The sequence below is a fragment of the Scheffersomyces spartinae genome, assembly GCF_019049425.1.
Source record: "Scheffersomyces spartinae strain ARV_011 chromosome Unknown scaffold_20, whole genome shotgun sequence".
In the NCBI taxonomy this organism is placed as follows: Eukaryota; Fungi; Ascomycota; class Pichiomycetes; order Serinales; family Debaryomycetaceae; genus Lizanozyma; species Lizanozyma spartinae.
In genome coordinates this window covers 283,645-298,387 of record NW_025065067.1, presented here as the reverse complement: position 1 = coordinate 298,387, position 14,743 = coordinate 283,645, and the positions used below count along the sequence as shown (strand labels likewise).

Sequence of the window (14,743 nt, the reverse complement as noted above, 5' to 3'; positions counted from 1 at the left end):
TAATATCATGGCATTCGTAGAAAAGTGTCTGGACTTTTTATTCGATTATTATTTAGTCCAAGCCATTCTTGTGGTGCCACCAAACTAGCAACAGTACTTGTGTTGAATTCTTTCATCGGGTCAAATTAGGAGGTAGCATTAACACATACCCTCTGTTGGACTTTCCTTTGATTGTTACGTCACACAACATTTCTAGACTCAGTATTCATTATGAATAAATGTAGTAGAAAGACCCAACAGTTAAAAACCTGTTTTCTTTTCATCAAAAATCTACAATCGAATCCAGTCTAGTATATGGTCAAATCTGTTCCATTCTATTTTTGTTTGACTTATGATACTAATTGTTGCATGTGTCTCTCCTTTCCATAGTCCTAATTGAAGTGTGAAAGTTTTAGTAGAGACAAGTCTCGGACTACACGAAACGTAGTCAACACCAACTGAGTCACATGACGCGCTTGCTTACAGATTTGTTATACTTGTCCCCGGAAGTATAGACAAAGAATAAGTAATGGGTTTGAGCATATTTAAAGTGCATTAACCTACTAACTAGAACCAAACGCTATAACAAATTTTGATCAATTATCATAGAATGTCTCTACGAACTATAAGCAAAATTGTATCTGCAAATTCAATTCCTGAAGGATTTGGGGCTTCCGTACTTCGGTCAATTGGGGGTAGATCACCTCTTAGAGATTTAAACCCGTTTTTATTATTTGATCATTTCATTGCAACAAACAATAAGGGATTCCCTGAACATCCTCATAAAGGCCAAGAAACAATTACATATGTTCTTAATGGTCGAATTGCTCATGAAGATTTCACTGGGTCCAAAGGTGTACTTTATAAAGGTGATTTACAATTCATGACTGCTGGAAAGGGAATTGTTCATCTGGAAATGCCTATGGAGAATGAAGATTTAACACCTACTATAGGTCTTCAATTATGGGTTGACTTACCCAAACATCTACGAGGTACAGAGCCTCGTTATAGGGATTTGAAAACTTGGGAGATTCCTCAAGTAGTTGACCAAGACGGAAAAGTGAAAATCCGAGTGATATCAGGAAAATATAATGATGTCAATAGCGTTAAAGATCTTGCTTATACTCCAATTCATTTTTATCATGGTACTTTACAACCTGGTAGTCATTTCCGTATAAATACCCCTAGAGACTTTAACTTTTTCACATACATTATTAACGGAACACTTTCGGGCTTGACACCTTCAAGTGACAAGAGTGCGGGAAGATTACAAAATATCATATATAATAATGATGGCGATTATGTTGAAGGTGTTAATAATTCTGATGGTGAAGTAGAATTCGTTACAGTTGGTGGCCAAATCTTAGATCAAACTTATAAGAAGTATGGACCATTTATAGGTGATACCAAGGCCGAAGTAGAAACTGCTTTTGATGATTATGAAGCAGGTGTTAATGGTTTTGAAAGAGTTTTGAATTGGAAATCAACCATAAGTGAGGGTGTTGAAACTGGTGATTTAAAGGCTTTGGGTGGTTCTTTGGCTGAAAGAGAAATAGAGAGATTAGAATATTTAAAGATGAAAAAAACATGAAAAAAAGACTGTTAGTCAAGTCTTTCTTATATCCCTTTAGCATAGATTAGCACCTAATTTAATTAATCAACAGGGCTCCTCAAACTTCGTTATGGTTTACGCACTACCAACAAAATTGAATACTCTCGACATGGAAGTACAATAGTAGTTGGAAACTTGGTGTTCTAGTAAACTTAAATCCGCTGCAACGATACTCAATTCAATATAAATGTTCCTTTATCTTTTGGGTTCGCTTTTCCTTTTACATGCGGGGTATTCATCGTATGAATATCATCAATTACAGATCAAACTTCCTAGTGATATTTTCCTTGAAGTAGCTATCGCCGTTATTATTTTCATGGTAGGAGCATTTGCATCTATATCCAATGAATCATTCCTTAATATAAAGACCAACGAACAATTCCAATGGCCAGAAAAGTTCTTGAAGCCGATAGCTCTTAGCGAATCGTTGTCAACTATTGAAAAATCTGGAAATGAGTTCAATGGATCCGGGTATAGACCTGATTTCATTAATATTCGAGAAAAGAGACAAGAATACGCCCAAGAGTTCAAAGATTAATAGTAGAAAAGTGTTATGGGAATTTTCTATTCATGGTTTAACGTGACTTATTATTATATAATAAAATATCCATATGTAAGTAATGATATCCTCGCCATAGTAAATGTAATAACGTTCTTCTATCAAATTAAGCGAAAGTTGTCTCCATTTCCAAAGAAAGCAACATGAAAAACACCATGAATTAAAGCAATCACAAGAAACCCTTGAAGCGCCCACTACATGATAAGCTTCCTTGTGTTGATTAGCTTCCTTGTATCAACTGCTCAAACCATATTGGGGATCTGAGTTTATGTAAAAAAAAGAGCATTCTCTCTATAATTGCTTTAGTCTAGGCAATTGCATGGTTAGCAAGGCAAATAATGATCAACTCCTCATGTCTGGCAAGGAAATCTTTTAACTGTTCTGTAAGTGATTCAGAAGCAGGTAGATCCTATAAATAAAGCAGCCCAACTGTTGTACATAATTCATCAATAATGATAGAACAAGTGAGCAATTCTCCTTTAATGACTAAGTGGGCCTTTTCATATCTAAGGTAATTACAGATTTGAGTATCGCTCAAACCTTTGGAAATGTCCTCATTCAATGTTAAATTATCTCCAATGGATTTAGCTCAATCATTGGTGCTGGAAATTTGGTCTTTTTCTTCTCGTTTAATGAATCCTTGACCTTTCGAGTCTGGAAATTGGATACCTTGGAAGTCCGTATAGCCCCAGACATTGCATTAAGTAGAGTTCATGATTAGATGATATTGAAGTGTTTTGTGGTTTCTGTTCGGCAGTATCAGTATAATCTATATAATTGCGAAGGATCTGATTAAATGAAAGATACAATAAACATTTGTATATAGTTGGGATTATCAAAAGTAGAAATTTGTGTAACCAATATGTATCCGCTTATTATCTTTTTTACAATACATTAATACCATAACAAAGTCCGATATAGTGTAACGGCTAGCACGGTTCGCTTTCACCGAGCAGACCCGGGTTCGACTCCCGGTATCGGAATTTTTTTTGCAGTTTTTGTTGAAACATGCAGATATATGATCTAACATGAAGCTACAGCTAATTATATTATCCTAAAACTTCTACCTTATCTATTTTCTATTGAAAGTTTATAGAATGTACATATTATAGCCAAAGAAAGCAATAACAAAAAATCATGTCTATTCACTTACAATGGTTCATTATTGAGCCTTCTTTGCATTGACTTCAGCCTTAGCCTTCATTCTATCTTCTCTTGCCTTATGTGGTTTTGGACCTGCTTCAGTGTCCAAAACATAGTCCCACCATCTGAAACTTGAAGCATATGAGCCAATGAAATGGTGGTGGTGTTCATCATGATGATCAGCGCCAGCCCAAAATGGAAGAAAGTGATGCAAGGACCAAGGGAATTCGTAACCAGAATGAGCATCAACAGCTTGAAATAATCTAAGGGTAATCCATAAGCAAATGGTAAAAAGATGTAAATTTCTAGTGAAGTAACAGTAAATGACTGGGATACCAACAGTACCAAAACCCAACAATGCAACTTCAATTGGATGAGCATATTCAGCAGTCAAACCGAATGGAGCTGCATATCTGTGGTGTTGTTTATGAATATACTTATAGAATACACCATAGTGTAAGCCTCTGTGAAGCCAATAATGCCATGCGTCTTCCAATACAAAGAAAATTGCCAACTGAGTTAAAACAGTAGTGACAGGAGGGAAAGGCACTTGGAACTTGATATCAATCCTTTCACATAAAGGATGGAAAAACCAAATAGGGAAAGCTTCAACGAGGAAATGAGATGTTAAGACAGATTTCATACATTCCCATTGTTCCTGATTTGATGGTAACTTTGTATCTTGAATCTTATACTTTCTAAAGTAAGGAACACGATCAATAATTGCCCATGGAACTGATCTACCAAAATACATGAACTCATGAAGGCAGAAAATAAGTAATCCAGTAGCGAACAAATCATTATTTATGTAATAATAGTAAGCCCCCCAAACCTTCTCTAAAATATTAAGGTTATCCAACTGGTTGAAATTGGCATAAGCTTGAAAGAAAGATGTGGAGTTACTAACGGGAAAGCTCGAATAATCGTAGTATACCCTAAAGCATTTGAAGTTAGTACAATATTATTCCAACCAACAGAATTGTAGTAATCCCAAGAGGTTAAACCTCGAAAAAAAATGTACGATAAGGGAAAAAAAGAAGGAAAATAAGATTATTCCTGATAAAATACATACTTTGACATTATTAAGCCTCTACTTTGACACCAATAAGCGTAGGATTTGTTATGATGATCTCGTAAAAACTGAGCTGATACTTAGAATATCAAAAAAAAATCACCAGATATACTCAGGTTTTAATGTGATTTTTGTCCATCGATGGATCCAATATCGTACAAACCAATATCACCCTTTCTAAACGACGCGACCGTTTTTACTGTTTAAACGAGCTTCTAAACGAGGGTGATATTGCGGCTGGTACACGACCTCAAAAATGAACTAGTTACATTACGTATCACCGCGGTTGTAATCCTAACAAATTAAGATTTGAATGCCGGTAATATGCATGAAATCTTTTTGGGTATATAATTTTTGGAGTATATAGCAGAATTGAACAGGGTATATCGTTTTGACATAACTGATTTGACGTTTTAAAGTCTAACCGTTATCTCCTCTTAGCGCTTAATGTTTCAAAGGCTATTTCTAAAATCCTAAGCTCATTATTGGGCGCTTTGAATCAAATTTTTGTAGAAAGGTGACCAAAACTCATACAAAACGAGTCACAATTTTTCCCACATCGGACCCTGAATCTAAAAAGTGTTCTGCTCGATTCAAGGTCACTTGTTTAACATGATTTATATAAATTATTTTAGATTCATAGAGTAGATCCATACCAAAAATACTTGTTTATAAAGGCTTGATCGTTCCCCTAATAAATTTAATCTTCAATGTTTAAACTATCATCTCCAAATTCGAACATTGCCGCTACCTGTGTTCCATCAGATCGCTTTTCAAACTAACAGTGGCCCACAGCGACTTGCTCTTATGCAAAAGCCAACTAGAACCAAGAAGTTACCAACACTGGTACATCACCTTGATGACAATAAGCAATTATCACCAATAGGGCCCAAATGCAGTCGATCAATCAGCATGGCTGAATTAAATGATTTGGTAAAACAATTACCGCAAATTGTGCCTAGTGAAGCTTATCTCAAATCACTTAGACATTTCCAAAACGTTTTGCTCATGACAAAGATTAAAAACAGACTTCAACAAAGAGGTAATGCTAAGCAAACTGGATTTAGAATAATTATAAAACGACAACTATTCAAGACATAATTAAGCGGAGACGTTGCTTAATTACATCAACTTAAGTATGTATTTAGAAATATAGAAATGCTCTCAAATTGGGTGCGAAAAATGTAGCCGTTGTAAAGTGAAGAAACAATAGAACAATAACACCAGCTATTGTTTGTTAGAGCCATTACTGTAATGAAGAGTAATTTAAGATTATAAATGTGATTCAGTGAAATGGATGCAAAAAAATATGTAGAGGAATTGCTGGTAATGGATAATGATACCCGCGAGATTCGAACTCGCGCCTCCGAAGAGACCAGGACCTTACCCTGGCGCCTTAGACCAGCTCGGCCAGAGTACCCAATTCCTGCTTGAATAGGAAAGTTTAAAAATATAGAGGCGAAAAATAAGGCGCTACCTAGTTGCGCAAAACTGTGGCAATCTACGACTACCACAATTGCAAGGCTTCTACTGCTAGTAAACAGGATTCTGCTCTTGCTGTTTACAGACGTAGGAACTGTTGATTTTTCTGGGATACATTAAAGGGGAGGGTACCTTACTGCGGATTAGTTAGGCTACCTTTGGGGCTTGAGAAGCTCCCACTAGGATTTTTCCTCTCCGATTATGGTCGACCCCTAATTACAGGCTAAAGACATGATATGAATCCTATGTGCTTGACACTGTGAGTGGAACACAGTGGTAAGTAGTGTGAAATAGACGGTTGGCGGACTGGATCTCAACAAAGAGTATATCCGGGTTGCTACATTTACACCACTCTAGCGTAGTAGTTACATAGTCCAAAGAAAGAAAAAAAAAAGGCTATGAAATGGTTTTGATGGCTTATCATGAAAATTGAAAATGGTATATATTTGCCAATTTGATAATGTTTGGAGTAACAATAATAATGATAGAGTTCTATCTACTACTCATAACGTTCTTGTTGAAATCATCGATTTGTTGCAACTACAGGGCCAGTTAGGAAAATTGAGAAAGCCGCACCTCCAAGCTTTCTGAAGGACGTCGCTCTATACTTGACACTTGTAAAAGCAAACACTATTTAACAAGCGTAATGCCAAATTTAAGCTTTATTCAAGTACAATCCATGAACCAAGGGAGTGCTAAAAATGACATACTGTTTGTAGTGAAACCAGTTTTCACAATGATGATCTGCTTTGACAGCTACATTTCTAATGCCACTAAATCGGAGAAAAAAAGTACTCCACCTAAATAGTATGCGTACGCAATATTGGAATCCGGAACCAATATCCTAAACGGTAAGTCAAAGGTACAAAGTGCAGTCTCAAATTTTTAAAAAGTGGGGGTAAGTAAAACCTTTATATTTTTCGTTTAATCTTGGACTTCCACGAATAGAAATGACTCTCCAGACAAGTAAAAAGAGTTAATGTAACGGAAAGACCCAACTATTAAGTGTCCCATTAGAAAAGCATACTTCACTTTACAAAAGGTTTTCCCTCAACCGGAGACCGGAGATGTTATGGTGAATTCCTAAAATATTGTAACTCAACGGATCTATTGTTCCTCCCGAATTAATCTTATCTTATATACAGAGGTGACACTACGGCTTTCTTTTTCGGCAAGTACACAAGATGGCTTAAACTAATGTTTGTTGAAATATAAAGGGTAGATAAATCTCTAGGGGAAGACTTCGCGAATGCATGACTCACATCTTTACTCATAGTCATTATGGAAGACAAGGGTAAAAGTAAAGCAATGACAAATGAAGATGAATTATCTTCTATAACTTCTTCAGTGGCCAGTGTTGTGTCTAGAGATGCAGAACCAATCCCTATTACTTCAGGGAATGCTCCTGAATTTAATAGCAGTAGAAGACGATCATCATTAGCATCCTTAGGGTCCTTACTTCATACATTAAGTGGAACATCATCAACTAGCAATTTGTCAAGATACACCACGGATCAGTATTTGGTAGATAACATTTATGAAGGTTTAAACCAAGATGCAATCAATTTGCGTAGAACTGCAACTAGAAACACTATTTTAGAGACCATGACCCATCGTGTGGATCTGGTAAAGCAAACAACAGAGCATGATATAGAGAAAGTAAAATCACCTGAAATCTTAGACGAAGAAGAAAATATATATTCAGTTATACCAGATGTTTCAGCACCAGCGAAGGACTTTGGAGGAGAGTTTAGTCAACTAGACCCCGAATTGATTTCATGGGAAGGACCTGATGACCCAGAATATCCTCGAAATTGGTCTCGTGCAACTAAAATCCATCAAACATTTATTGTTGCTCTATATACTTTAATTTCACCAATGTCTTCCAGTGTATTATCTCCAGCAATGGGTGCTATAGCAAAAGATTTTGGCATTCATGGTTCATTTCTTGAAGCATTCACTGTTTCTATTATGGTTCTCGCATGGGCATTGGGCCCTTTAATCATTGCCCCAATTTCTGAATCTGATTCAGTTGGTAGAAAACCTGTTCTCAACGTATCAATTTGGATTGTTTTCATTTTCAATTTAGCCGCTTCATTTTCTAAGCTGACAGTTCAATTGTGTGTTTTCCGTTTCCTTGCGGGACTTGGAGGTTGTGCACCACTTAATGTTGGTGCTGGATGTTTATCAGATTTATTTAGTGATTCGGATAGACAATTGGCCATGGCATTTTATTCAGTTTGTCCATCGATTGGTCCAATTATTTCCCCCATTATATCTTCATTTATTTTGCAAGGAGGTCTCAAATGGAGATGGTGCTTTTGGGTCTTAACTATTTTCAATGGTGCTGTCGCAGTTTATGGTACCATATTTTTTACTGAAACATATTCACCTCGTCTTTTGAAGGATAAGGCCAAGAAGTTGAGGAAAGAGACCAATAATGAGCATTTACATACCATTTATGAAATGACCAATGGCGGGGAAACAATGTTTGAGAAATTCTTACTTACAGCCACCAGACCAATATATTTATTAGCTACCAACCCTATGATAAGTGGATTGGGTTCATTTATGGCTTTTGTTTATGGGTTTATGTATTTGATGATTGTTACGTTCCCCACAGTTTTTGGTGTTGGATATGGATTCAAAACTTCGATTATGGGGTTAATGTATTTACCTTTAGGACTTGGGTTTATTATTGGAACTGCATTTTGGACTGTTATGATTGATAAAGTGTACACTAGTAAAAAGGCCAAGAATGGCGGGGTAGCAAAACCAGAATTTAGATTACCATGTCTTGTATTTAGTGGGGTTGGAGTACCAATAGGACTTATATGGTATGGATGGTCTGCTCAAAAACGATTACATTGGATTATGCCTGCACTTGGAATGGGTATATTTGGATTTTTTTTTGTTGCAGTTTTCCAAACTATACAAAATTATTTGATTGACATGAACAATCGATTTGCTGCTAGTTCTGTTGCAGCAGCTGCCGTATTCCGGTCGATTTTTGGGTTTGCATTCCCTTTGTTTGCGCATGCAATGTATTCTAAATTGAATTATGGTTGGGGGAATACAATGTGTGCCTTAATTGGATTGGCTTTAGGAATCCCATTCCCATTATTTTGTTTGGCATACGGAGAGAGGCTAAGAGGATGGGCTAACACACGGATGGAGAGAGACCAAGCTATTAGAGACAAGAAGAAGCTTGAAAGAATTCAGAAGGACGTTAAGGAAGATTAAATTGTGTAATAATAATAATATTATTTTGGTTTTTTGTAGCACAAGATGGATGTGAAACGTTTTCTGTATGCACTACAGATTATAGTTTACTTATCGCACATAGAATACTATGCTAGGTGACACCTTTTTTAAGAGTGTGACAGGGGTAGTAGTGCACAATAAAGAGTATAGCCTAGCTTGGTCTTCAATAGATGAGTGAAAGATATACGACAGCAATACCAAGAAGTTGTTTTTACTACGAGGTCGTCTTAAAAATAGAATGCACTATTACCTCAACAAAGCTGTCATGATTAATCATGCATAAAGTCACAAACACAATGATTTACAATTTGTCCGAGAAAACCACCACCTCCTGTTCCCCTGATTCTCCGCGAAATTCTCCACCGACAAAAAGAAACTTCCCATTTCATGCTAACTCTCCGACCAACTCCCCCCCCCCCGTCCTTTATTCGGCATCGCTATTCGCCTACTTTCATTTCCAACGCCTAATACGGTAGTGGATCACATCGTATTCTATTGTTTTAAAATTTTTTTTATAAGCAAGCGCCGCCTCATCTGCCAACAGTTACCCACCCGCCTCTTCCCTCTCGTAGGAGTAGTTGCAGTAGATGCGATTCAATATTTTATGTGACCGATGACCATTTTTTGTCACACTGTAAAATTACTAATAATAATAATAATAGTAATATTCTTTATATATAAGCGTAGATCATCTCTGAATAAAAAAAAGCTGTACTCGATAGCCGGTACCACCTTTATTCAGTATTCCATTTCTATATCATTACCATGACTGACTACTATTCATATGAGAACATTGTTCCAAGCTTCCGTCTAGACGGACGTTTAGCCATTATTACTGGAGGTTCTGGAGGTTTGGCTTCTGTCATTAGTAGAGCTTTAGTGGCCCAAGGTGCAGATGTTGCACTTGTTGATGTTAATTTAGAACGTACCCAAGCAGCCGCCAAAGAAGTTAATGCCTGGGCCGTTGAAAATCAAAAACACTGGGCTTCTACATCATCATATATTCCAAAAGTATCAGCTTGGTCTTGTAACATTGGTGATGCCATTAATGTTGAAACCACTTTCTTAGCCATTAACACAGAACATGATAACATAGCTGATCTTTTAATTAACACAGCAGGTTATTGTGAAAACTTTGCAGCTGAAGATTATCCACCAACCAATGCCGAAGCTATCATGAAAGTTAATGGGTTGGGTTCATTTTATGTGTCTCAAGCCTTTGCTAAACCATTGATTCTTAATAACAAAAAAGGTTCCATTATTCTTATTGGTTCAATGTCCGGTACCATTGTTAATGATCCTCAACCTCAATGTATGTATAATATGTCTAAAGCTGGTGTTATTCATTTGGTTCGTTCGTTGGCTTGTGAATGGGCAAAATATAATATCAGAGTCAATACTTTATCTCCTGGTTACATTTTAACTCCATTAACCAGAAACGTTATATCCGGTCATACAGAAATGAAAGATGCATGGGAATCAAAGATTCCAATGAAGCGTATGGCTGAACCAAAGGAATTTGTTGGATCCATTCTTTATTTGGCCAGTGATTCTGCTTCAAGTTACACAACCGGTCATAACTTGGTGGTTGATGGAGGTTATGAATGCTGGTAAAGTTTTTTTCTTTACATACTGAATCGTTTAGTAATGGTGTTGTTTGGTTATATTAATATACTTATTTATTTTCTTCTTTATGGTTCACTATCTTTAATCAAGCGAGAATTCTCCCACATCCTCATTAATGCCTTTTTAAATAAACTAACGTTATAATCAACAATTCTTAATGACTTGTCCATTGATTCAACCTCATCACTCCTAATCAATGCCACAAGTGCCAATCCTCTAATCATTTGTCGTAAGTACAACACAAATCCATTGGATAAATGACTTATACTTTTCAATTCAGATTGATTGGATTCATCATCATTATTAGTATTAACATGAGCTTCACCATTTAATTGTCGATGCTTATCACTTTCCAAATATAAATCATCTAAATCAATAGTCATATCAATAAATTCAGCACAAACTTCATATGTTTGAATATCAACAGGCAGTGAATCTGTGGCCACATAAATTTTCAGATTAACATCAAACAAAAATACCTTATCAATATTCAGATGACTAACCACATTATCCAACATATTTTCCAAACTTGAAAGTTCAGGGATAAGCTTTTGCACTATCCTACTGAATGCTTCATAAATAGAATGATCAAAAATTGAAGTTAAATAAAAACTTACTTGTACCCCTTCTAATCCTAAGTCTAAAAGTTCATCACCTGTTCGTTGCATTATATCTCTTTGAGCATCAATTCTATAATCTTCACTTAACCCATCGATTTTATGAATTAGTACTTCAATGTTGATCTTTGGATTCACTTTATAAGCATATTCAATAATCATAGATAGATTTGTAAGTGCATTTAAATATTCATCTTGACTATCAATAACGTAGACTAATGCACCAACCAGACTAAATAATCTTTCAGAATCATAATTGGGTTCAAAATAATTCAACTGACCTGGTAATTCCATAACACTCAAATCTATTAAACTTGAAAACTGTTCACTTTGAGGTTTAGATGTCGATTCAAGATAAAGAGTATCTAATGGTTGCATGTTATGAAACACAACCTTACATATAGACAGTTTCCCACCTCTCCTAAGTCCCATAAGTAAAATCGTAGCATTGGTATTACGTGGATTCCGTGTATAGATATTATCCTCCATAGTTATTATTCTATATGTTTGTATGTATGGTGATCACCTCAGTCTACTCTAACCTATCGTCGTAAGACGGGAGTTTAGGTCCACAATTGCCTCTCCTAGTCGACCGATCGGGTAGCGCACACAATAGTAAACCAGAATACAGTAACGCTATAGCAATCATATAATAACGTATAAAGCAATTACATAATTATGGTCTTAATCTACGAGGATCTCTTGGGAACAAAGATGCACGACGAATGTTCTTCAAATCCAAAAAGAACATGACCACTCTTTCTAAACCAATACCACCACCAGCATGAGGAGCACATCCATAAGTAAAGGCATCAACATATTCTTGTAAACCAGGAACACCTTCAAAGGCAACTTCATGAGCATTCAATCTTTCCTTCAATAAAGTAGGATCATGGATACGTTGAGCACCAGATAAGATTTCTTCACCTCTCATGAAGAAATCATAAGAATTGGAATAACGAGGATCCTCTGGATCAGGCATAGTATAAAATGGTCTAATGGCAAGGGGGAATTTATCCAATATGTAGAAATCAGTATTATACTTTTCCTTAACCAATTTACCCAATAACTTTTCATTTTCAGTGGATAAATCATCAAAATCTCCAACATCCTTACCAGCTTCTCTTAATAATTTAACACCTTCCTTGAAATGCAATCTAACCATCTTACCATCAGCTGGAACTTGGAATTCTTCCACTGGATATTGCTTACGAACAGTAGCGATTTCCTTACCATATCTGTTCTTCAATTCACCGAAAATGAAAATGAACAATTGCCCTAAAACTTCAAGAACTTCATCGTAATGTTCTTCAAAAGCCATTTCCAAATCCAATCCAATATATTCAGTCATATGTCTATGGGTGTTGGAGTTTTCAGCTCTGAAAACTGGAGCAATTTCGAAAACCTTTTCGAAATCAGCTGCAATCAATTGTTGCTTATAAAATTGAGGAGATTGAGCCAAGAAAGCCTTAGTCTTGAAGTAACTAACTTCGAAAACATTGGCACCACCTTCGGATGCAGCACCAATGATTTTAGGAGTATGGATTTCAGTGAAACCCTTGTTGCTCAAGAACTCTCTAAACAATTCACATACACCACTTTGGATCTTGAAGATAGCTTGATTGGTAGGGGTTCTCAAATCAATAACACGAGCATCTAAACGGGTATCCAAGTTAACAACAGGTAAGCCCAAGTTGGTGGCTTCTTCTTCACTTCTGGAAGCATCCTCAATCAAAAGAGGTAATTGTTCAGGAGTTTCAGAAATGGAATAAAACTTTGTGACTTGGATTTCAACGTCTTGAACAGTAGCAGATTTAATTGGAACTTCAACCTTTCTTACAATACCGTGTACAACAACAATTGATTCCAAATTAAGACTACTAGCCCACTTAACAAAGAATTTGGATACTTGTTGACCATCAACTTTAAGTAAGGCTTGAATCAAATCAGATTGCTGTCTCAAAGCAACGAAAAGCATGGTAGCACCTTGTTGTCTTGAGTTATGGACTCTAGCTCTGAAAACTACTTCTTCTCCATCATTAGCAGCTGTTAAGGTATTGAATTTAACTCTTTGAATACCTGATTTAACAGATGAATTGATTAGTGGTAGCTTACCGAAATTATCTTTTGCTGGATCGTTGGCAGCTTCAGCAGCAGCAGCAGCTTCCTTTTCAGCCTTTTCTTTGGCCAACTGAGCTTCTCTTTCAGCCTTCTTCTTGGCCTTTTCTCTTTCCTTCTCCAACTTCTTCAATGCCTTTTTAGATAATGGTTGACCATCTTCACCTAAGATAACAGGTTCAGTACCTGCAGGGTCAACTACAGCCAAGTTTTTAACTTCCTCAACAGGTGGTTGGGGAACAGACATCTTGTAGCGTAATGTTAAATTAAACAGTGGAGAGGGAAAGGAAATATACTAATTTATTAAAATTTTCATACTTCCCAAAGTACGGTATACAAATGGATATACTATCACGTGACCTATGAATCATCTGATCGTAACCTCTACAGTTATATATGTAAGCTTAATTCTAAAATTTGTGAATGTCGATCCTATTGGACCTCTTCCTTTGCTTCCTTTGCCCTCTTCTTTAATTCTCTAATTTCTTCTCGTTTAGCCAATCCCAATTGCATTTTACGAAGTCTGCGTTCCTCTCTTGTTTCCTGTTTAGAAGTCAGGTGATTAACACCGTCTGATGATAATGAAAGAGCAGCTATGGCTTGATGCAACTGATTCATCTTTCTAAAGTTCTCTTTAAACCGATCATCAGAGAGCTTAGTGAGTACCTCCAAGTAATCACGTGTGACGAAAGACACCAAGGACCCCAGTGATTCTTCAAGGTATCCAAATGGAACATCTAATTTAATTGAGATTCTAATGGCTACAACATTATTACTACCAATCCCACTTTCTCTGAATCCGCAGTTCATAGCTGTGGTGTATAATGCTGTAGCCAGTTTGGTATCACGACACTTGACATGTAGAATCAAAGGTTCATATTTGTATAAAAGATATCTGGTATTTGGTGTGAGTTCTTTGTAGTTTTGATCTTGGTATATAAACTTAACATTGTCATACCATAAGGGAAGCTCATCAGGATCATGAGTAACAAATACCCATCTCCCTTCATACCCCTTAGCACCTATTTGGGCCGTAGTGTCTTCATTATGTTTAATACCTTCAAGAAACACGGATACTCTTCCTGAACATGAACTGGTGGTTACATAGTTTGGGTTCCCATTAATCTCATTAATTATAGGAATACAAAAAATATCAATGGTACCTTTAGGAGACGCATCAAGATGTGATTCACTATTTGCCCCTATTTCCTTTAGAATGTGATCCTTCTTCTGATCAAATGCATCCAACATTGTATCTGCCAGTTGTACTG

At 36.4% G+C, this 14,743-nt stretch overlaps 8 protein-coding genes and 2 non-coding genes across 10 annotated transcripts; 5 read left to right on the top strand and 5 right to left on the bottom strand.

Moving 5' to 3' along the window:
• Nucleotides 1-589: 589 nt before the first annotated feature.
• On the top strand, nt 590-1,570 carry KQ657_002536 (pirin family protein; the record flags this gene model as incomplete). The annotated part of the gene is made up of 1 exon (XM_043193294.1): nt 590-1,570. The coding sequence occupies one exon, from the start codon at nt 590-592 to the stop codon at nt 1,568-1,570; it is 981 nt and encodes a 326-aa protein (XP_043047720.1).
• Nucleotides 1,571-1,778: 208 nt separating this feature from the next.
• Nucleotides 1,779-2,129, top strand: KQ657_002535 (uncharacterized protein; the record flags this gene model as incomplete). The annotated part of the gene is made up of 1 exon (XM_043193293.1): nt 1,779-2,129. The coding sequence occupies one exon, from the start codon at nt 1,779-1,781 to the stop codon at nt 2,127-2,129; it is 351 nt and encodes a 116-aa protein (XP_043047719.1).
• A 932-nt stretch (nt 2,130-3,061) lies between these two features.
• KQ657_002534 lies at nt 3,062-3,133 on the top strand. Its single transcript has one exon. It is a non-coding gene; the product is annotated as a tRNA-Glu (tRNA).
• A 179-nt stretch (nt 3,134-3,312) lies between these two features.
• Nucleotides 3,313-4,373, bottom strand: ERG25 (methylsterol monooxygenase; the record flags this gene model as incomplete). Its single annotated transcript, XM_043193292.1, has 2 exons — nt 3,313-4,207; nt 4,366-4,373. The coding sequence occupies 2 exons, from the start codon at nt 4,371-4,373 to the stop codon at nt 3,313-3,315; spliced, it is 903 nt and encodes a 300-aa protein (XP_043047718.1).
• Nucleotides 4,374-5,702: 1,329 nt separating this feature from the next.
• KQ657_002532 lies at nt 5,703-5,785 on the bottom strand. Its single transcript has one exon. It is a non-coding gene; the product is annotated as a tRNA-Leu (tRNA).
• Nucleotides 5,786-7,128: 1,343 nt separating this feature from the next.
• KQ657_002531 (MFS transporter) lies at nt 7,129-9,090 on the top strand (the record flags this gene model as incomplete). Its single annotated transcript, XM_043193291.1, has 1 exon — nt 7,129-9,090. The coding sequence occupies one exon, from the start codon at nt 7,129-7,131 to the stop codon at nt 9,088-9,090; it is 1,962 nt and encodes a 653-aa protein (XP_043047717.1).
• A 786-nt stretch (nt 9,091-9,876) lies between these two features.
• On the top strand, nt 9,877-10,725 carry ARD (Ardp; the record flags this gene model as incomplete). Its single annotated transcript, XM_043193290.1, has 1 exon — nt 9,877-10,725. The coding sequence occupies one exon, from the start codon at nt 9,877-9,879 to the stop codon at nt 10,723-10,725; it is 849 nt and encodes a 282-aa protein (XP_043047716.1).
• Nucleotides 10,726-10,802: 77 nt separating this feature from the next.
• On the bottom strand, nt 10,803-11,843 carry GTR2 (uncharacterized protein; the record flags this gene model as incomplete). Its single annotated transcript, XM_043193289.1, has 1 exon — nt 10,803-11,843. One exon carries the CDS (start codon nt 11,841-11,843, stop codon nt 10,803-10,805), a length of 1,041 nt encoding a protein of 346 aa, XP_043047715.1.
• A 187-nt stretch (nt 11,844-12,030) lies between these two features.
• On the bottom strand, nt 12,031-13,719 carry DPS1-1 (aspartate--tRNA ligase; the record flags this gene model as incomplete). The annotated part of the gene is made up of 1 exon (XM_043193288.1): nt 12,031-13,719. The coding sequence occupies one exon, from the start codon at nt 13,717-13,719 to the stop codon at nt 12,031-12,033; it is 1,689 nt and encodes a 562-aa protein (XP_043047714.1).
• A 185-nt stretch (nt 13,720-13,904) lies between these two features.
• Nucleotides 13,905-14,723, bottom strand: KQ657_002527 (tRNA methyltransferase; the record flags this gene model as incomplete). The annotated part of the gene is made up of 1 exon (XM_043193287.1): nt 13,905-14,723. The coding sequence occupies one exon, from the start codon at nt 14,721-14,723 to the stop codon at nt 13,905-13,907; it is 819 nt and encodes a 272-aa protein (XP_043047713.1).
• Between the last annotated feature and the right edge of the window lie 20 nt (nt 14,724-14,743).